The following is a 22,479-nucleotide window of genomic DNA, read 5'->3' as shown; positions in this document are numbered from 1 at the left end:
AAAAGGGTTTTTCCATCAACTGAAAGATTGCTTCATAGAAACAAATGACCAATTCTATTTTCTCCTCCGGAACAAAAATAAAGGGTGGTGTTAATTCTTTTAATATCGATTCAGTGAGTGGAAACCTTTCAATTTCTTGTAGTAATATTAAAATATGAAGCAAGAATGAACTGTTACATTTCAATGTTGCAAAAATGCCCATGCTGGAAAAGATACAGACAGATATAGGTACGACTCAAGAACAACAAAAAATTGGCACAGTTAGATGATATCTGTGTACCATCAGGAAAAAAAAAATCATATATTACTTAGCCAGATTAGGGACATATGTCCCCTGTTAAAGAAATTAAACTTGGTTTCAGAAAAAAATAGTTTATAAGTGGAAAAGTAGGCCATATGATAAATGACCTTCAGAAATAATCACATGATGTTATCAAAAAACTGCATGTTCTGGCAATTTTAATACCCAAATTATAATAGCTCCAAATAACTGAATAAGAGCAATTGTGATTCTCTGAATAAATAGTTGCTCTTTTCTATTCATTAATAAATATATTCTATTCATTCACTATTTTTTATTTTTATTTGTAGACTTTAGGAGCTTGACCAAAGATAGTGGGACAGAGTGGATATTTGTTTGATTGGACCTAGTTAAAAATATTTACAAAAGTAGTACAATAACATCTATGAAAAGTCACAAACTAATGCTTTGACCCTGACCCATCAAACCCAATTTCCAAAAGAAAATAGAATTCAAAATCCCAAAATTTATAAATATATATAGTTTCTTTATTTTAATAGTGTCTACTATGACAAAAAAAACAGGCACCATTAGTGCCATATCTAAACAAATTGTTGATGAAGCAGTTATTTCCAGTATGAGGAAATGTTAACACATAAAGATGGCCATGATATATGGCCAAATACGGAAAACTCAACAAAACAGTCATACTCAGATGAAGAAATGCAAAACATTTGTACCACATATTAAATTTAAATAGAGATCATTCAGGCAGAAACCAAATACTCCATGGCACCTAACTAAATCAGACTATCTGGAAAGCCACTTTTTTCTGCCATAATTTCACCAAAGCCCTTTTCATCTCATCATTCCGCAGGCTGTAGATAAGTGGATTCAGCAGGGGCGTGAGCAACGTGTAAGTCAATGATATAAGTTTCTTGGTTGCTGGTGAGTAGCTGGATTTGGGCAGTAAGTAAGTCATACTGGCTGTGCCATAGAAAAGAGTGACTGATGTGACATGAGAAGCACAGGTGGAAAAGGCCTTTTGCCTCCCAGTTGTTGATGGCATCTTCAGGATGGCAAAGAGAATTCGAAGGTATGACAAGAGTATCAACAAGAAAGGAAGCAGTATAAACAATATGGTGCCCGTGAAAGCATAGATTTCAAACAAGAAAGTGTCTGCACATACCAGTTCCAGCACTGCTGGGGTTTCACAAGATATATGATTAATTTCATTGGGGCCACAAAAGGGAAAACTAAATACCCATGTGGTTGTCACAGTCGCCACCATGATCCCTGACACCCATGAGAACATTACTAATTTCACAAACACACTTTTGCTCATAATCATGGGGTAGGTCAGAGGATGGCAGATGGCAGCAAATCGGTCATAAGCCATTGCCCCTAGGAGAAAACATTCAGTCCCCCCTAAAAGAATGATGAAATATGTCTGTGTAAAACAGCCCACAAAAGAAATTGTAGTTCTCTTGGTGGTCAGGACCACCAGCATTTCAGGCATGATGGCTGCACTGAAGCTCACTTCCACCACAGATAAGTTCTGCAGGAACAGGTACATGGGGAAGTGGAGGGTCTGGTCCAGCAAGATGGCGGCTATGATGAGGGCATTTCCCATCAGGGTCACCAGATAAATAACCAAGAAAACCCCAAAGATCTGCTCTTGGAGTTCAGGGAAGTTAGAGAAGCCCAAGAGGATGAATTCAACCACAGAGCTTTGATTCTGTCTTCTCATTTCAGGAGTGGAGCCCTGTATTATTCTCACAGACATAGTATACAAAGAATAAAGTCACAGTCCAGTTGTAAGTAGCAGCCTGAATTCAGCACAGACATTCTGGCAGAGGATGAAATAGTGGAATTAATGAATGTATCCAAAATTAAAGAAGTAAAAAGGTTGTGTTTAGAAAGCAGGTCTGAAAAATACAAAATAAGATTAAATTTCTATTACAACTTGTACATATATTTTTTTAAAATAAATATATCCTTAAAGTAAATATACATATTTTGTAATGCCAGTTCCAACTGAATAACATTGTTACAAACATCATTTATTTCTTTCAATTTTATATGCATATATGAATATGGATAATTTAAGCCACAATATAAAATGTAAGATAGGTAGAAGAAGTTAACCCCCAAATTTTGATAATAATCTAATAGTTCATTTATAGTAATTTTCATACAAATGGATTTAAAATATTCCTTGGATTCAAAATGAGTTGCATTCAAATAGAGTTAATGTGATACTTAATGGTGACAACATTCTGTGGGAACACTCAAGGGGGTTATATTTCAGATGCACCTGTCTTAGGAAACACCACTACACTGTGTGAATTGACTTCAAGCTTATTGATTTATGGCCAATTCAATTACCTGCATGTGAAATTTTCAGGGCCAGATTTCCCAGACCCATCCTTCTGACCAAGATGACTTAAGAACAAGCCCAGGTCTTTGGTCATTCTGGAACTATAGTTTCAATATTTCCACTCTCTCTCCTCTTGTCTCTCTCTTTGCTCTCCCCAGTCTTCTCATCATCTAAAGGCTCATGAAATTACTAATTATTCAACAAGCTCTGATTGACCACCTACCATGTTCTAGACTCTGTATAGTCAAGAACACAGTAGAGTCCAGAGCTCAAAAGAGACCTACACATACTACCCAAAATAGCTGTGAACCTCAACAGTGAGATACATAAAATATACACTGTTACACCCCAGGACTCACTAAGTCTACATTTTATACCTCATGCTGTCTTTTCATTGTCACCAACTGACATCACATATACATGTATAAAAATCTAACCAACCAATAGAGCATAACTCCTGGAAGGCAAAGATTTTACTTGCTTCTCTGTTGCCTACACAATGCCTACAAGAATCCCCTGGTTGTAGCAGATGTTAAGACAGTATTTCTAGAATAAATGAATAAAATACATTAGAAAAATTGGACTGCAAAAGAAGTGAGTCAGAACATGACACAACCGGGAAACCACTGGCAAGTAATAACAAGTGCTTCAGAACATTTAAATGAGGGAAAGATTAGATGTGAACAGGGAGATGGAGATGACAGCCACAATCACAGGATGCCATCGGTGGGAGGGCCAGTAGGTGGGAGGAGGAAGGCACAGGGCAGGACATACTAGCTCAAGTCAGAGGCACATGACAATTGGACCAGAATGGAGCCCACTACTTCTTCTTTGATGTTCTGAAAACCAAAGGAAATTCAGCAGGGAGCTGAGGAAACCAGCAGGACAGAGAATCCCAGCCAGCTGAAGGTAGATGATCTCCTCAGTGCAGATCTGTAGGACATTAGCAACAGTAAAAGGCAAATCACTTTATTCCTGAGTTGGACCATATTAATATATTCAAATCAAATGCTTGTACAAACCATGACAATTATATGTATTTTGGATGTCAAATCTCTCCTAAAATTGCTAAACTGTACTATGCAGGATCAAATATTTAAACTCATTTCCAATGGTTTAAAAAAAAAAACAAACAATGTGTATTTACTTCCAAATGCTTAAAGTGAATAGGTTTTGAATTTAGAGTATCATTTAAAAAATAGAAATTTTATAAGATTGATTAAAAATATATATGGGATAAACATATCTTTGATAGCACAGTAAGATAACCATGGTTGACATCAACTAATGGCTACATTTCAAAATAGCTAGTGGAGAGGATTTTGAATGTTTTCAATACAAAGAAATGATAAACATCTGAGGTGATAGAAATGCCAATTACCCTGACCTGATCATTACAGATTGTGTAAATGTATTTAAATGACACACTGTATGCACATCATGAATATGTACAATTACTATGTATCAATTTTTAAAAAACACACTTAAAAAATAAAGAAAAACAACAAAAAGACCATGAGTGGTAAAGAACAATTGGCTATGTTCCCTCTTTTCTCTATACCTTAAAAGACCATGATGTTGTCTTAGGTAACTATGACAAGTGGTACTTAAGCAGGTTGCTCATTTCCTTAGGTTTCAGCCTGCTGATTATATATGGTTAGCGTGGGCCTTATTGATCAAGTTCCCTAGTTTCAAACTTCTAGGATTTCACAATTAGTGCATGTGAAGTTCTTATGTCTGTACTTGTGACCTGTACTTTTCTCAGAAAAAGAAAAGAGAGAGAGAGAGAGAGAGAGAGAGAGAGAGAGAGAGAGAGAGAGAGAGAGAGAGAAAGAAAGAAAGAAAGAAAGAAAGAAAGAAAGAAAGAAAGAAAGAAAGAAAGAAAGAAAGAAAGAAAGAAAGAAAGAAACTAATCCCTGAGCACAAAGGTATGTCTTCAACCCCATCACCAGCCCTCCCTGAGAACTCTCAAGAAAAAATCCACTAACAGGCACAGAAGCAGAAGCTGTTCTGTCTTACCTATTGACTCTGACTCTGTCACTTGCATGCTACTTTACCAGCAGTTCACCACTGACCAAAAGACAACTGTTCATAAATGCAATTAAGTGATTCAGTGCACTGGTTCTTAACCTCCTATGACATAAAATCATGTGCCCTGGTGAGTCCTTCAGGAGAGAACTTGGAATGCTTCCCATAGACCTTGTCGTATTTTGTATGATAGCTAGAGACTTAAACTTGGCCCCTCTAGTGAGAAAGCTCAAGAGAATGCATGTGGAACACCACTTCTTCATATGTCTACAGGGAGTGAAGGCCTGTACACGTGAGACTCAACTCCAACCTGATATCTCCCAATTAGAGGTGATTGCAGAGGCTGAAAGAATCTTTCAAAAGGAAAATAAAGGAGAGGTGGGGTAAGGTGTGAGCAAAGGCAGGTGACAGAGGCAAGGATTCGACTGGACAGAAAGCACAGTTTTGACAATGGTGGGAAATAAGGCAAGAGTGAAGCATCTGTGTAGAAAGTTTAGATTCCCCTTGCATAGTTGGTTTTCATAACTGTGACAAAGTACCTGATAAAATCAACTTAGAGGATGAAAGATTTATTTTGGCTCACAGTTACAGAAGTTGCAGTCTAAGGTCAGCTAGCTCCATGGCTTTGGGCCTGGGGTGAGGCAGAACATCATGGTAGAAGGGCATTGTGGAACAAAATTGTTGACTTCATGGAGGCCAGGATGCAGAGGGAGAGAGATGAAGGGGTCAGAGATAAAACATAGTCCCCAAGGTGACTCCCTTTACTATGTCCTTTTACTAGGTCCCACCTCCTATGGTTTTCACCACCTTCCCACAATGTCATCAAATTATTAATCCACTGATGAATCAGAGTCTTTGTGACCTAATCTCTTTCCCAAAAGCTCCATCTCTGAACATTGTTGTGTTGGAAACCAAACCTTAAATACATGACCCTTTATGGGACATTCCAGATCCCAGATCCCAACCATAATCCCCCTGCCCCCTGAACTTTTATTTTTGCAGAAGAAATATAGAGTCACTGAAATTTTTGAGAAAAGTTATTACAGTTGATTTCATGCCCAGAGCTTCTTGTCTTGGAGTCAAAAGATCTGTATTGGCTAGGATGACTTGGAGCACATCACTGGACTTCTCTGCTTCTATTACTTTTGTAAAAGAAAATGCTGATATTAATCTCACAGAGTGTACATGAGAATCAGGGACTCTGAGCTCAGTGTAAAGAGGTTCAAGCAGTAAAGGGAACCATGGGCTCTGTCTCAATTGAGTGCAGAGTTGAATGAAACTGCAGGTTTGACTTTGTCCAGCATTCAAGTGATGTGCCTGGACTGAGACTCTACTTTTCTACTTCTCATCTCTGGTTCCTAGGAGAAGTCTCCCTCTCAAGAAAGCTCTCTCCTCCTGGCAACATTAAAGCTCCCAACAATATTTAACAATACTGAAACAGACTGCCTCCCCATACATCCCTTGTGGGAGAGGAAAAGGCTTCCTGTTGGAGACACGGGCTGGCTATAAGTTAATTACGAAGAAACTTATTTAATAGAAAAAACCATAGAAGACAATTATCTCTTTTAAATCAGGGGCATGATCAATTGAGCTGTCCGTAAGGGACTGGCTCTAACAAAGACTGAAGCCCACACTTGGCTTATTTATAGCAGTACAGATCAAAGGAGGACAAATAGGAGCTTCCTCCATGAGAAACAGGATGGGATGGAGTTAAGGAAGTCATTTAGCGAGTCATGTAGTGCATCTAGGACACAAAAATTCCTGCAGTGAGCCACTCCATGTGGAAACCACATACTTAAGGCCATCTGAAACAATCTCTCATGACTGCCAGGTCCTGAAAGCCAGGTTTCCATGTCTGATGGTCAACCAAGCCTGATTTTGTTTGCTAGTCATGGGATGGCTTCCCGCAAGACTGAATTTTGGGAACCCCTCCACCTTTGAATTGGGAACAAATTTTGTCTGCTGTAAAAGGAAGCTGAAGGGCTCCAACTGCCTACACCGAACTATTTTCCTACAAATTTAACTCCATATTTCTGGAGCAGTGAGCACTGTAGCCTAGTCTCTTCCCCAAGGAGGTATTAGGTCCACTACATTCTCTCCAATCTGTATCCAGTAGGACATGTACCACTAACCTGAGGGTAGGGGATTTTCACTTACAGAATCTAATTCAAGGACCCCTCCTAAATCACTCTCTATAGTGGGTTTACAAGTCCAGGTATGATCCAGTCTCATGCCCCAGAAATAGGAAGTGCTGCTTAACATGCGCTTTCCTTGCTCCCACTCAATAAAATTCCACAGGGGCTTCTGTTGTTCCGATGTGTGCTATATCTGGATGTCACTGCCAGCATTGTAGGTGATAGATGATTTGTGAGAAAACACCATGATGTAAATTAGTGATCCTATACTGTCACATGTATATTACATTTCAATGAAAAGAGTGTGAAAAACTTTTTAGGATACATTAAGATGATAAAAAGAAATAGAATTAATATTAATCTGTATTCTAAGCCAATATATCAATGACATAGAAATAGTCCACATATGGAGATCATATCCCACCATTCTCAAAGTTTAAGAGAGCAAATGGACAGCAAAGAAAAACATATGGGAATGTTGAAATAATAAAGTTTTTATTTAGTCAGTGGTGATTTTGAAGATTTTTGTCAGAAAGAAAATATTAATAAATTCAAAATCATATCAGTCATGCAAACATGATTCCTTATTAAACTCCAAAAATTTAAAAAGGGAAATAAATCAAAGAAAGATAAGTTTTAAAATAGGGTATGAACTTATTCTATTTTATAAAAATGTTATATATACAGACAAACACATCAGTGTTTTTACATTCATCAGAAATATCAGAAAAAATACACAACAACTAATTTAAAGTGATTATTTTTAGGGCAGGGATTGGGAATGCGCCTTGAGCAACCTATGCCATTAACATAGATGGGACACATCTGTGTCTTTCCTCAATGTCAGTAATTATTGAATAACAATTTTTTACAAGTTGTATCACTTGCATGGCTTTTATTCACTGAAAGTACTCATGGTTCATTTAGTGTCATGACCGAAGCAGTCACAAGTTATTTGATTCCATTCCAATCTTAATTACTAATATCTTTAATATTCAATACACATCCCACTTTACACAATGATACATTATATAGGTTACAAAAAGACTGAACAAGGTTTAAGACAGCCACAGGGTTCCAGGAGGAATTTCAGAGACCATTTAAAGAACAATTCAGCTGAGTGTGGTGGCACATGCCTATAAATCCAGCGACTCAGAAGGCTGAGACAGGAGGATTGCAAGTTCAAGACCAGCCTCAGCAATTTAACAAGGTCCTAAGCAACTTAGTGAGACCCTGTCTCAAAATAAATTTTTTTTAAAGGGCTAGGGATGTGGCTCAGTGGTAAAGCACCCCTGGGTTTAATCTCCAGTAACAATAAATAAATAAGTAAACAAACAAACATGCAATTTAAAACTTCTCTAATGAACTCCTGGCTCCAGACCCCCTTCTCTTTGGAGAAGTCCATTGCTATCACTTGCAATAAATCTCAGTTCATCTGCTAATTCTGTGTCCTGTACTTCAGTTCTTTGCTGAATGGAGACAATGAAACCATTACCCCTAAGGTAACAATACACGTGTTTTAAGGAACCAGTTTGAAGTAACTATTTTCATGAAAGGAAAGCACAAAACAAAAAGTATGCTTTTTCAGGGGACACGTGGCAAAAAATAAAAACTGATGAAATATTAACTGGCAGAGCTCAAGGGAAGTACAAATTTTTTTTAAATTACAAATACAATGCCCAAATTGAAAATATTTATTAAAAGAATAGACACTGCAGAGAGATAATGTTATAGAGAAAAGAGAATCGTCAAAGTAAAATGAAAATGAATAAAAGTCAAATAATTATAGTGAAAACTATAGACTTGAGGAACTAACAGAAAAGACCAAGTACATGCATAATCGATGCCCCTACAAAATCAAAATTTGTTTAAAAAATTAGTTCAAGGAATGAGGATACTAATGAGATTGATCTCATATAAGTTTGGCAAGGAATGAATTGGAAAGAACGGTAAGGCTCCTGAAACAAGAGTTAAAACAAGAGTTTATTGGCTTGGTCCTGAAAAAAAAAATAGAAAGTTGGGCAGCATAAGGTTCAGGGTTGAAGCATGTTCTGGACATACAAAGTGGACAAGAAGGTGAAGGTCTTCATTTCCACATTAACAGTCAAGTGGCAATAGACTCAGTTGTCTCTCTCAGCAGCTATCCCAGTGTTGACAAGATGTCCATAAGAAAAAAGTGACCACAGCAGCAGAGAGGAAGGCTAGCCCTTGACCCAGACTACATGGTCATCCATTTACCAAGACCCCTTTAATTTACTATCGCCTCAGACGCACATCAAGAGCCAGTGAATAAGTGATGTAGGAATACAGTCATATACTTAACTATGATACAAATAATGTGATCTCATTCCACATTGTAATTACTTAAATAGAAATTTAATCAATTTTAAATGAATTCATACAAGTGAACAATCCAAATGTTTATACTAATTTCAGTATGCAATAAAAACCCTATAAAAATAATTTTATCTAGGTTAACCATCATGAACCAAAAGACCAATGTACATATTTCATTAGTAAAAGCATGAATGGTCTATCCCCAAATAACAAATGCAAATTATAAGACACCCTACATGTAGCAGAATCTGTATACCTAATCTTAATTAATGTCATGCTATCAATTTTATTAAAAGTATACTTGAAGTAGTTGTGATAATTTTTTTAAAGGAGGTGTTTTTTTAAATTCAAAGGTAAAACTGGATAAATAAATTTGTTTACAACCATTTTTGTAAAATACTTTTTAAAAAAATATGACCAACTTCTTTGCAAATAGAAGACACATACCTCAACTACGATGACCTAATTTTTGGTTGATAATGTACAATTAGGCAGAAATAGGTAAACTCACACTGGTAGATTAACTATCAAATGCTCAGTCAAAACTCCATTTATGGACCCTGCTTCTTGATCGATTTCTGTTCCCACTTTATCTTCTACCATCTTTTTGACTTCCTGATCGACTCCCCTGTTGACTTTGTCTACCTGACCAGCCACCAGAGAGACCACCTGATTGGGCCTGACTGGCCAGACCTGCCACTTGGCCAGCCACTCCTTTGTCTGGAATTAGAAGATGTATTTCCATCATAATATTCTTCAATTTTAGGTAATTTGGCCAGCACTGAGAGTATCCAATCTGAATCATGCCACTGTGCCTGTAACCTGACTCCGTTGTAGGAACATCAAAGCAAACATCCATATTTCCTTTTAGGAGGCACATTCTTGTAATTTGGGACACAGCATTACTACTCAGCTTTCTGTTAAGTTCTTTCCACACACAGCTGACATCCTGTATTTCTTCTGGGCTTTCCAGAGTCATAGTCACAAATCCCTTATCAGAGGTGATCAAAGACCTTGGTTCGAAGCTTGATGCACCAGAAATATGTGCTAAAGCTGCAGCCAATGCATCCACTGCCCCTTTCTCTTCTATCAGTCTCTGAGCTGATGGTCAGAAAAAAATCAACATTAGCAAAAGAAACGGAAGTCAGAGACCTGATGGCATCCATGCTTTTAGATTTAACTAAATCCATTGTAGAAGGAACACCTACACATTAAAAAGTAATTCCCACTTTTTGTTCCACATATCTTAGCTGACCTTTCTCTTGATTGATAAAAACATATGCAAATTCCTGTCCAGCCAGCTCAACCTGTGCATCCAGAATGATGGATATAGGACTCAACATCCTGTGGAGGAGAACTTTGAATCACCAGGTCAAGCTCAGGAATGTCCAAACCACAGGCAGCCACATTGGTTGCCACCAAAACTTTAAAACTACTTTCTCTGAAGCTTTTTAGTGTAATTTCTCTTTGGGACTGTGGAATGTCCCCATGCAAACACTGGGCATTCTGTTTTATGTGTGAATTCACTGCCATTTCAGTTACATTCTTCTTAGTCTCACAGAAGATAATAGCCCTCCCCTCAGACCCACTACAGACTTGAAGGACATCTCCAATAACTGCTGGTCTCTGAGACCAGTGACACTGGATAGCCAAATGTTCCACAGTAGTTGCAGCCTTTCGAGTCATTTTTCCAACAAGGTCAACCTGTTCATATCTGGATTTCATGTATTTTTTTGCAACTTTGTATAGCCACTGTGGGCAAGCTGCAGAAAAAGTAAAGTCTGAGGATTGTCTTCAGAATCAATTTTGTAGGATTCGTGGATAATATCTTCAACTTGTTCAGCAAAACCTAAATCTAACATTTGATCCACTTCATCAAGCACAACATGGCGCATTTTAGAAAGATCCAAAAAGCCCCTCTGCAAATGGTCTTTGATACGACCAGGAGTCTCAACCAAGATGCCAAAACCATTTCAAATATGATTAATTTGACTTTGATATGATGGTTCCAACATAAAAACATGCCACACTGGAGTTTCCTAGTTATATCTTTAAAGTCTTTGGCTACTTGATTTGCCGGTTCCCTTGTTGGAGCCAAAACAAGTACATTTGGCGAGCAGCTTTTTAAAATTGTTTCTTGATTTCTTTGGAGTCTTTCAATCAAGGGTATGGCAAAAGTGAATGTCTTTCCTGTTCCTTTCTGGGCTTGTGCAATTAAATCTTTTCCTTCATATACAGAACCAAAGGTTTTAACTTGAATAGGAAAGAGATATGTTACCCCTCAACCTTTTAGAAGCTTTATAGTTTCTTCAGAAATAGAGAAATTAGAAAAGGCTCCTTCTTTCTGTTCACGTGTTAGGGTCTCCTCTAATTTATTATCACTTGATTTATGAGTAAAACTTTCTAAGGATAATACTCATTTTGATTTTTTTTCATATTCATCAATATCTCTGTTTGGAAGATCTTTTCTTCTTGACTTATGAGATGCAGAAAATTCATCTGAAAGTCTGTTAAATCCTTCTTCAGTGTCTCCATTTAGGTCTATTTCATTTTAGCTTTTTTTTTATTTCTTTTTTTTTTTTTTTTTTTCTATTTCATTTTTAGCTTTTTTGGGGGGGCTTGGGAGCATCATCCAGGTCATCTGTAACACCATTTTCTTTGGTTTCTGTTTTCTCATCCGAGTCATGGTGGTGCCTGGACTTCGTCCTATCACTCCAGCATTGTGTAATGTGTTTTCGGTTTGTTTAAATTTTCATAATAACCCTATGAGTGAAGTACAGGTCCATAATCCCTTATCTGAAATTCCGATATCCATAAAGCTCTTTTGCCTATCCTTCCTCTGGCTCTCAGACTCTTCCAAGGGTTCTTCCAGCTCCACAATGTCCTCCCAGAGGAGTTTCCCAGGCGTGACTGGCCGCCGCCAGCTTCCTCAGGGCACAGTGGCCACTACCACCTACCAGCAGCGACAGCCAGCGACAGCGTGAAAGGAAGCAGGGTCAGGGCGGCCACGTGTCACTTCCAGGATAAGCACCGCAGGGCGGGGTCCCGGATGCTCCCAGTTTAAACTCTTCCCATCCACCCCGAGCTCTCACCCAATGAGTGTGAGAGGTCTCCACTGGCCCACCGTATTGTGAAGTGATTTGCGGGGGCACTGGCTCTCCTTGCAGTGCTTGACAGAGTTCCACTCAAGGATGATTACAGAGACTCATCCTAAAAGGATTGTAGCCAGATGTATGCCTCCCTAGCTTGGATGTTATTCTGTAGAGTTTTCCTAATAATATATTACTCACTTCAGTCTGAGGATCTTGCTAGAGGTGATGGGAATAATTCTACAAATTTCCAGAAAAACATCACGGAGACAAAACACATGTTGAAACCCTGTGATGTTAACCTCACTACAGGAGAATGTTTTTATTATGTTAAAAATCAAGCACTGCATTTACTGGCATGGCCAGAACCTGTTGGGGCACAGAAATTTATATATAACAATGTTTCCCCAAGTTCTAAGCACAAAGCACCTCCCACCGTAGCTACTAGATATGGACTAGCTTATTTTATCAATGGCAAGCCCTGGTACCCCCCTAAAGGCAAGCCCTTAGAGAAGGTAGATATAGATCTCCCCCTGTCTCTTACAGGGTGGTTTAATCCAGATGATGGTTTTGTTTATGTGTGGTGGTAAGGTCAAAAAATAAGGTTTCACAACATTCCTCCCTTCCTACAAAGAATATGTCACCCCTATAATAAATGTTGGTACATAATAACCATTGGGACTGCTGCCCTCCTGTAACCCTTAACTCAGCAATTTAGATATTAATCAGATGGACCTAGTAGAAATGGTCATGTGAGATTATTTGTCTATCGCTTTAACCTCGAGAATAATAATAGTCTTAGGTCACATAGCGTTTAGATATTAAGGAAATAAACATTGTATTAGCTCATTGACTTAATTAAATATTTGTAATCTGTACGGTTACTGATTTCGGTAAAAATAATTTCTGCCTATGCTTTGGAAACTTCTTTGATTTTATTAATCATAAGCCTGTCATCATAGCCTGAAGAAAAGTGTATATAAACCCAACCTTCCCCAGAATAAAGTGGGATTAATTGCACCAGAACTAGAGTCTGTGTCTTTCATTCTCCATCCATCCCCTACGCTGTCTCCCCGCGCCCCGTTTACCAGTGTGGAACCCATGGACTGCTGCTAGGACTGGACCCCGGCAGTGATTGGCTTCTAGAATAAAAACCTGGCCAATCTCCATAAAGGATGAGCTCACTGATTAGCATAAATGGTTCGGTTTCTGGCCCCCTCCCCCACAGTGTCTCTTCAGGGCTTCCCCCGTGATAATTTAAATAGTATTGAATATTCATTAACAACTCCCTCAAAATGTTGAAACTTAATTGGAATATATCCTCACTACTTTCCCCATTTGATATCATTGTTACAGTCTTGAATAATCAAGTGATACTTTCTTTTCCTTCACAGCTATGCTGCACAATAAGCTGCAGCCAAAATTAAAAGTACTAGCAGGGCACAATGACAAACACCTTCCCGGTGACTTGGGAGCCTGAAGCAGAAGGATCGGAAATTCAAAGTCATCCCCAGCAACTTAGCAAGCTGCTGAGCAACTCATGAGTTGTCTCTAAATATAATATGTAAAAAGGACGGAGCTGTGGCTTAGTGATTAAGCGTCCTTGGATTCAATGTCCAGTACCAATACATAAATAAATAAAGTACTGAAAAACATGTTTCTTATTTTATCAATAAGCAACCTACACAGCAATGCAATTCTCCCCGAAAATTAACCCCATACCATCTGCCTTTGGAAAGTAACACAGGAATACCACCAAAAATTTAAATGGCAACAAGCTCCAAACTATCATTGAATCCATATTCAGATGTTCATTGTGTCTCCAACAAAAGATATTAAGATATAAAAGTTGAAACAACAAATCAAGAGAGAGAATACTAAGTTTCTTACACAAAAATTACTGATCAAATGCGTTAATGAAAAGGGTATTAGATAACATTCAAATATGATTCAAACTGGCTTTAATCTTCAGATGAAATTTCTTTTAGTGAAAATCCAATTCATTTTAAACCTCCATTTTTCACTTTTGGCAGAAGTACTGATAACTTAAAAATGGATTTTCCCACAACCCAATGACAACTTCAAATGAGAATAGTGTTTTATCACTTTATTGCCATTCCTAGAGAAGGAATTAAGTAACACTATTTCAGAGTTACTCTTAGAGAATAAATAGGTATCTTACTATTCTATAAGGGTAAAATGAAATAGGAAATAGGATGAAATGTTCCAGATTTTGCACCTGTGAAATTATACCCTCTGAAAATTTCACACCATAAGTCCTGTGATGTAAGGATCATAGAAAATAGGAATAATTCATTAACCATATTATCTTCCCACAATAAACAATAAATTATCATTCATTGTTTATAAAGAATATGAGTGCATTTTGACTTACAAATGAAAATTCAAAGAAAGTCTCTAAAATATTGGTCAAAGTGAAAACAATATGTAATCTTGCCACATGAGAATTCAGAAATTGGATGCATCATTGCATAAATATATGTAAAAAATATATGTAAAAAGTACCAAGAGAAATCTAGTTTGGGATTATCCCTGTGTGATAGGAATAGTTCAGTTGAACTCGTTTGAGCCTGAATGCAATAATTCATTTTCTTACTGACTCTTTGAAAAGATTTTTTTCCCCAGAAATAAAAAAAATCACAGACACACACTATTTGTTGGTCTCTTGAGGCTATGGCTCTTAATGAATCAGTGAGCCTTCAGGTCAGTTGGAAGTAGTTAAAAGCATTCGAGGAAGAAACTTTACAATAGCAATTAAAATATATGAACAGGAAAGAGTGATTGAGCACTTGCTTAGCATATGCAAGACCTTGGATCTCAACCAACACACATCCACACTCATATATACATGTGTATGTGTAAATATCATTCATCCTATCAGAATGACATTGAGGAATTGATCACATCAAACTAGAAAAATCAATACATAGGAATCTATTAAACTAGATACTTATTGAAGTATCATCTTAATCACAATTCTCTGATAATAACCTGGATGCACATAATAGCTAAATGCATGATCACACTGTTGCATCATGTACTATGGAAACTTCAGTATCTCTTTAAAAACAATGACAGGGCTGGGGGTATAGCTCAGTGGCAAAGCACTTGCCTAGCATGTGTGAGACACTGGGTTTGGTCCTTAGACCACATAAAAATAAAGAAATAAAATAAAGGCAAGCTGTTCATCTACAACTGCAAAAAATTTTTTTAAACAAATCATAGTATTAAAAGAGAAGCAACTCGTGCTACATATGCAAACTCAATGTAAACACACCAATACCAAGAAATATAATCTGTTACTATCAATTATATTCAAATATACTTCTGTTGAGTACTGAGCAAATATCATATGGCTTCTCAACAAATCAGACGGTGTGTAAAACCACTGCTCTGTGCCATAATTTCACCAAAGCCCTTTTCATCTCATTGTTCCGCAGGCTGTAGATAAGTGGATTCAGCAGGGGTGTGAGCAACGTGTAAGCCAATGACATCAGTTTCTTGGTTGCTGGTGAGTAGCTGGATTTGGGTTGTAAGTAAGTCATACTGGCTGTGCCATAGAAGAGGATGACTGATGTGACATGAGAGGCACAGGTGGAAAAGGCCTTTTGCCTCCCGGTTGTTGATGGCATCTTCAGGATGGCAAAGAGAATTCGAAGGTATGACAAGAGTATCAACAAGAAAGGAAGCAATATAATCAATATGGTGCCTGTGAAAGCATAGATTTCAAACAAGAAAGTGTCTGCACATACCAGTTCCAGCACTGCTGGGGTTTCACAAGATATATGATTAACTTCATTGGGGCCACAAAAGGGAAAACTAAATACCCATGTGGTCTGCACAGTCGCCACCATGATCCCTGACACCCATGAGAACATTACTAATTTCACAAACACACTTTTGTTCATCATCATGGGGTAGGTCAGAGGATGGCAGATGGCAGCAAATCGGTCATAAGCCATTGCACCCAGAAGAAAACATTCAGTCACACCAAAAAGAAGAATGAAATACATCTGTGCAAAACAGCCCACAAAAGAAATTGTAGTTCTCTCAGTGGTCAGGACCACCAGCATTTCAGGCATGATGGCTGCACTGAAGCTCACTTCCACCACAGATAAGTTCTGCAGGAACAGGTACATGGGGAAGTGGAGGGTCTGGTCCAGCAAGATGGCGGCTATGATGAGGGCATTTCCCATCAGGGTCACCAGATAAATAACCAAGAAAACCCCAAAGATCTGCTCTTGGAGTTCAGGGAAGTTAGAGAAGCCCAAGAGGATGAATTCAACCACAGAGCTTTGATTCTGTCTTCTCATTTCAGAAGTGGAGCCGTATATTGTTTCTGCAGACATAATCAAAGAATAAAGTCACAGTCCAGCAGCTGAGAGTAGCAGCCTACATTCAGCACCAGTGTTCTGGCAGAGGATGAAAGGAGGAAACCATCTTCACAAAAGCTTAGGTTGCAACATTTGGATAATGGCAAAATACTAGGATTAATGAATCTTTCAAATATAAAAATAAAAGTGAAGAATTCTTATGTAGAAATTTGGTCTTAAAAGTGCAAAATGTTATAAAGTTTCTATTACAACTTGAACACAAAGTAGTTTTAAAGTCAACACACCTTTATTGTATATAAAGACATTTTGTAACACTGGTTCTAATCCCACATTACCACAGGTATCTTTCAATTTCATCCACATTTGTAAATACAAAAATGAAGGCTACAGAAAATAAAGTGTGATAAAGTAGATAAATGGAAAAAGTTAATCCCAATTTTTGATGATAATTCAGTTAGAGTGAATTTTATGTAAGTTTACTTAAATATTCATTAGATTCAAGATGAATAGAACTTTGGGTGACATTTGAAAGTGACAACATTTGAACAGGGTTGTATTTTAGATGTACCTGTCTCGGATAACATCTCTAGACTATGTGAATTGGCTTCAGGTCTATTAATTTCTTATTGATTTCTGGCCAATTCTATTGAGATTTACTGGACTATGAAATATTTAGAGCCACAGATCCAAGAGTCGTCCTGTGATCATGATGATTTGCTCATTCTGGAGCTGTAATTTCAAAGTTTCCACTCTCTCCCACTCTGTCTCTCTCTTCCCTCTCCCCAGTCTCCTCATCAAGTGGGTCATGGACTCATTAACTATTCAACAAGCTCTGATGGACCTACCATATTCTAGACTCTGTATCATAAGGAATATGATAGACAACAGAGCTAAGCAGAAACCTAAACACACTACCAAAAATAACTGTGACCCCCACCAGTAAGCTACATAAAATAGTACTCCATTATGCCCCCAAAACTCTCTAACCCTACCCCTTACACCTTCATCTGCATTTTTTCATTCTTACCCACTGATATTATATACACATTTATAAAAATATCATTCCCACCACAGTACAATCCCTGGGGAAAAGGTTTTTTTGCATTTTGGTATCTACACAATACCCACAGCAATCCCCAGAAAATTACACACGTTACAACAATAATTTTAAACAAATAAGTGGAACATATTAAGAAAATTAGACTCTAAACACTAGTGTCTAAAAGAAAATTGAAGCCAGTACACAGCAGGATTGGGAAACAACTGGCAAGTAATAACAGACAATTTAAATGAGGGAAAGATTAGATGTGGACGGGGAGATGGAGGTGACAGTCACAGTAACAGCATGCCATGAGTGGAAGGGACAGTAGGTGGGAATCAGAAGGCACAGGGCAGGACACACTTGCTCAAGTCAGAATCACTTCATAATAATAGGACTAGAATGGAATCCACTGCTTCTTCTGTGATGTTCTGCAAACCAGAGGAAATTCAGCAGGAAGCAGAGAAAGCCAGCAGGACAGAGAATCCCAGCCAGCTGAAGGTAGATGATCTCCTCAGTGCAGATCTGTAGGACATAAGCAATAGTAGAAGGAAAATCACTTTACTGCTGAGTTGGACCATAGTCTTGTATTCAAATCAAATGCCTGTACAATCTCTGAAAACTATGTTTTTTTCAATAACAAAAACTCACTTAAAATAGTAAAATATACTTTGCAGGGCCAAATAATCAAAACTCATATCTAATAGCAATAATAATAATAAGCAAAATGTGTACTTAGTTCCAAATGTTAGAAGTGAATAGGTTTAAATTTTATAAAACTTAGAATGTTATTTTTAATTTGGGAAATATTTATAAGACTCATTAAAAGCATGTTTTGAAGAAAATTAATTTAAAAACACAGCAAAATAATAGGGTTGACAACAGCTAATTAATTGCACAATTCAAAATACTAAGTAGAGAGGATTTTAAATGTTCCCACACAAAGAAATGAAAGATATCTGAGGTTACAGAAATGTCAATTACATTTACCTGATCATTAAAGATTGTGTGCATGTATTGATGATATAATGTATACTATGAATATGTGCAACTACTATGTGTCAATTACAAACAAAACATACTTAAATAAACAACAACAACAACAAAATCATGATGTGGTCACAATTGACCACAAATACTCTTCATTTGCTCTTTACTATATGCAAAGTCTTCATGATTTTAATTATGAGTGCACTTTTCTTTGAAATAAATATCAAACCAAGAAGTCTGATTCAAACTGATTTCAGTTGTGCCTACTGATCCCTGAGCACTGAGGCATGTCTTCAATGGCCTCACCCCTGAGAACTCCCAATGAAAAAACAAAACAAAACACTAACAGGTACACAAGCAGAAGCCGCACTGTCTTACCTATTGACACTGACTCTGTCATTTGCATGCACGACACCTGTTCATAAATGCAATTCAGTGAATCAGTGCACTGATTTTTAACCTCCTATAACATAAAATCATGAGCACCAGAGAACCCCTCAGGGGACAACTTGGAATGCTTCCCACAGACCTCCGCATATTTTCTATGATAGCTACAGAGACTCGAATCTGGTCCCTCAGAAGAAAGCTCAAGAGAACTCATGTGGAGCACCACTACCCCTATGTCCAGGGGAATTGAAAGCCTTATACACATGGGAGTCAACTGAACATGACATCTCCCAGTAGGAGTTTTGTGAAATCAGAGGGTGAATGAATGCTGTAAACAGGGAAAGAAAGGAGGATTCAGGTGTGGTGTGAGCAAAGGCAGGCAGCAAGTGAAAGATTAACTGGACAGAATGCACAGTTTGGGCAATAGGTGGGAATTAAATTAAGGCAACAGGATCGAAGCCTCTGACATTTAAGTCTGGATGCCCCTGAGCCCTAAACTTGCATACCTTCCATAAATAAATACAAAGTCACTGACATTTTTGACAAAAGGTTTTATTACAGTTGATTTCATACATAGAGCTTCTTGACTTGCGGTCAAAAGAGCTGAACTGGCTTGTATGAATTGGAGCACATCTCTGAACTTCTCTGTTTCTACTACGTTCCCTATAAAAGGAAAACATTGTTATTATTCTCACAGTATATACATGAGATTCAGGGACTCTGGGCTCAGAGTAAAGTTGCTAGAGCAGTGAAGGAGACCATGAACTCTATTTCAGGAGAGTAAGAGTATGAAGCTGTAGGCATGCGCCTGGACCAATGTTCTCCTTTTCTACCTCTCATCTCTGATTTCTAGGAGGAGAATCCCTCTCACTCCTAGAAGCAATAAAGATGCCAACACTTACAGATACATTCTCTTTAATCTGTGTCTAGAAGGAAATACACCATTAACCAGAGAGAAGAAGTTTTCAGTCACAGAATCCAATCCAAGAACCCCACCTCCTAAGTCATTCACTATAGTGGGATGACATTCTCCAGGGGTAGGACCTGCTGCCTAAAGTGTGTTTTCCTTATTCTTGCACCATACAATCCTACAGGGGCCTCTGTTGGACCAGCATTTTGTATGTTCAGATGCTATTGACTGTATTGCAGGTGATATACACTTCGTGAGAAATCATAGTCATGCGGACAAATGATCACCACATATTTGCCTATATTTCACATTTCTTTGAAAAGTGTGTAAAAAACATTTCAGACACATGTTGAGATGTCAAAAAGGTCCTAATATTCATATTGATCTCTAATTCAAAGTCATTATGCCATTGATACATAAGTAGTACAAATGTGGAGACTGTACCCCAGCGTCCTCAAACTGTAAAAGAGCAAATACGCAGCAAAGAAGTTTATAAGGGAAGAAAACTAGTATTATTTTTATTTAATAGATAACGAGACTAAACATGGGATAAAAAGAACACATTTTACATCCTTCACAGTATACTTTCATCCCTAATTATCTATGGAAACTTTATAAAATCTGACTTTTTTTTTTTCAGAAAGAAAATCTCAATAAATTCCAAAATCTTAGCTATAGAAACAGCATTCCTTGAAATAAAACTGCAAAGAGTAAATAAGAAAAAAAATACAAACTAGTCTTTCCTCCTCACAGTATGCCTGCCACCTTCCTTGCCACTGGGGCTCAGTTTCCCCTTCCAAGAGCCAGGTAGCCATAAGCCCTTGGGAGATGTTTTTACCATGATGGATTGGTTTGGAGATACATCAGAAGGTGACATAGACCATTCCTGCCTTGACAGTGACTTTGAAGAAGTAAAGAAATGTGAAAGTAAGTTATTTTTTGACAAGTAAAAGGATAACTCCAGAGAGAGAATAAATAAGGATACAGAAAATGAAACTTGAAATTTGGAAAAAAGATAAAAGAATATTATCTTACTGAGAATGAAAATGAAAAAGAGAGCAAAAGTTCCTCCAAATGAACACCTTGTAGAGAATCATATTATGCAAACCACTTCTTTAGGATCCAAGAAAACCTTGTGTGATGCTGCAACAGGAACTAAAACACACTTACCCATTCCAAATAGAATTCAAAATAATGTAAAAGAAGGTGAGGATAATTACTATACAGACAGACAGGAAAACAGTGATGATGTTAAAAAAAAAATCACGTGGGTTCCAAGCCAGCTAAACTATCTAATAACTCCAAATAAAAGCATGAGTCAAAAGCATTCCAAAGTTCGCTCCTCTTCCTCTTCATCTTTGTCTTCCTCATCTTCCAATTCAGGCACAGACCATTCAGGTGACGTCTCTGATATCTATAAATCTCTTTCACGTTCTTCACCAAAGAAATATATATCTGGCATAACCTTTTATCACCAAAACAAAAATGTAAGTCAGAAATAAAATCAATAAGAACATAACCTTCAAGCACTAAACCAAAAATTTGTGACTATATGAGGGAATCTGATGATACTGTGACAGATGTAACTCCTTTATCAACTCCACATATCAGCCCTGTTCAATGTTTTGAATTGGACACATCAAATGACCAAAAAGCCAAAGTTCAAAGGCAGTCAAAATGTGAGCAGACCAAGATGTTGATGTTTTAAAAAATGAGTCAAGACATTTGAAAACAGCCAAGAAAGGGAAAGAAAAACATGGACCTAATTTTGCCCCAAAGTCACCAGGGTTTGATTATGCTTTAGATCACAGTTATAAACAAAAAGTCCTACAGGATACAATGGAACTGAATCATCTTTTGAAAGCTTTTCTGCAATTAAATAAAAAGGGACCACAAAAACATTGCTTTTATCAACCCTCAGTGGTACCTAGGAAAAACTACTCTTTCACAAGAGAAGAGGTGAGACAGATTAATCAGGGAAATTGGAGGCTTTTGAAAGAACTGTCAAGGGCAGGCTGAAAAACCAGGAAGCAAAAGTACAATTCCCAGAAGATTCATTGGCCATCCCTCAAGTTATGTTATAGTACTCTCAGTAGCCAGAAGGAAAAACAAAGGTTTAAAAGAAAATGTGGCTTTATTGAGAAGACTTGAACTGTGAAGCTGGGAATGGATATGAAACACTCAGAACAGCTAATGGACTATCATCTAATATAGGTCATCTCAACCCAGCACTACCCTCCAGAGGAGTAAGGATATGCACTTGGCCAATCTGCAGCCCATTAAGAGGAGCTTCCAGGATGCCAGTGCTTCCAGTAGTCTCAGTTGTTAGACTGAGCAATTAGTTTTTGACACATCCAATGGCCTGTTGCTATGATTTAGCCCCTACCCCCACTGTCTGCACTGCTTGGTTATAAAACATTTTTACTTTAAACATCATTCATCCAATTTTTATTGATGTTTTTGTATATTACTATAATTCACTATGTGAACATCTGCAAAACTTTTTTCAGCAAAGTACATAACAGTGAGTTAATTTACTGTTATTCAATGCAAAATTATTGTCAAAAATTTACATCACAATTTAATGT

General features: G+C 37.6%; 3 protein-coding genes and 2 pseudogenes across 6 annotated transcripts in view; 1 reads left to right on the top strand and 4 right to left on the bottom strand.

Moving 5' to 3' along the window:
- Positions 1–933: 933 nt before the first annotated feature.
- Positions 934–2,027, bottom strand: LOC306640085 (olfactory receptor 10A3-like; the record flags this gene model as incomplete). The annotated part of the gene is made up of 1 exon (XM_079103974.1): positions 934–2,027. One exon carries the CDS (start codon positions 2,025–2,027, stop codon positions 1,047–1,049), a length of 981 nt encoding a protein of 326 aa, XP_078960100.1. The 3' UTR covers positions 934–1,046.
- An 8,355-nt stretch (positions 2,028–10,382) lies between these two features.
- Positions 10,383–13,380, bottom strand: LOC306639847 (ATP-dependent RNA helicase DDX50-like; annotated as a pseudogene). The gene is made up of 2 exons: positions 13,299–13,380; positions 10,383–11,536 (listed from the first exon to the last, which is right to left on the bottom strand). The product of its transcript is annotated as an ATP-dependent RNA helicase DDX50-like (transcript).
- A 2,219-nt stretch (positions 13,381–15,599) lies between these two features.
- Positions 15,600–16,544, bottom strand: LOC306640086 (olfactory receptor 10A3-like; the record flags this gene model as incomplete). Its single annotated transcript, XM_079103975.1, has 1 exon — positions 15,600–16,544. One exon carries the CDS (start codon positions 16,542–16,544, stop codon positions 15,600–15,602), a length of 945 nt encoding a protein of 314 aa, XP_078960101.1.
- A 2,873-nt stretch (positions 16,545–19,417) lies between these two features.
- Positions 19,418–22,479, bottom strand: part of LOC306640976 (olfactory receptor 10A3) — a 65,052-nt gene continuing 61,990 nt past the window's right edge. For both annotated transcript variants that reach the window (XR_013757975.1, XM_079105748.1), the window contains one exon: positions 19,418–19,644. Coding sequence is in view for 1 of the 2 variants with exons in the window: in XM_079105748.1 (XP_078961874.1) it covers positions 19,509–19,644 (136 nt within the window). In the remaining variant the exon portion in view is untranslated. The remainder of the gene's footprint in view (positions 19,645–22,479) is intronic.
- Positions 20,734–22,233, top strand: LOC306638523 (cilia- and flagella-associated protein 97-like; annotated as a pseudogene). Its single transcript has 2 exons — positions 20,734–20,818; positions 21,337–22,233. The product of its transcript is annotated as a cilia- and flagella-associated protein 97-like (transcript).

The sequence above is a fragment of the Sciurus vulgaris genome (assembly GCF_902686455.1).
Source record: "Sciurus vulgaris genome assembly, chromosome: 11".
In the NCBI taxonomy this organism is placed as follows: Eukaryota; Metazoa; Chordata; class Mammalia; order Rodentia; family Sciuridae; genus Sciurus; species Sciurus vulgaris.
This window is presented reverse-complemented; position numbering and strand designations above follow the sequence as displayed.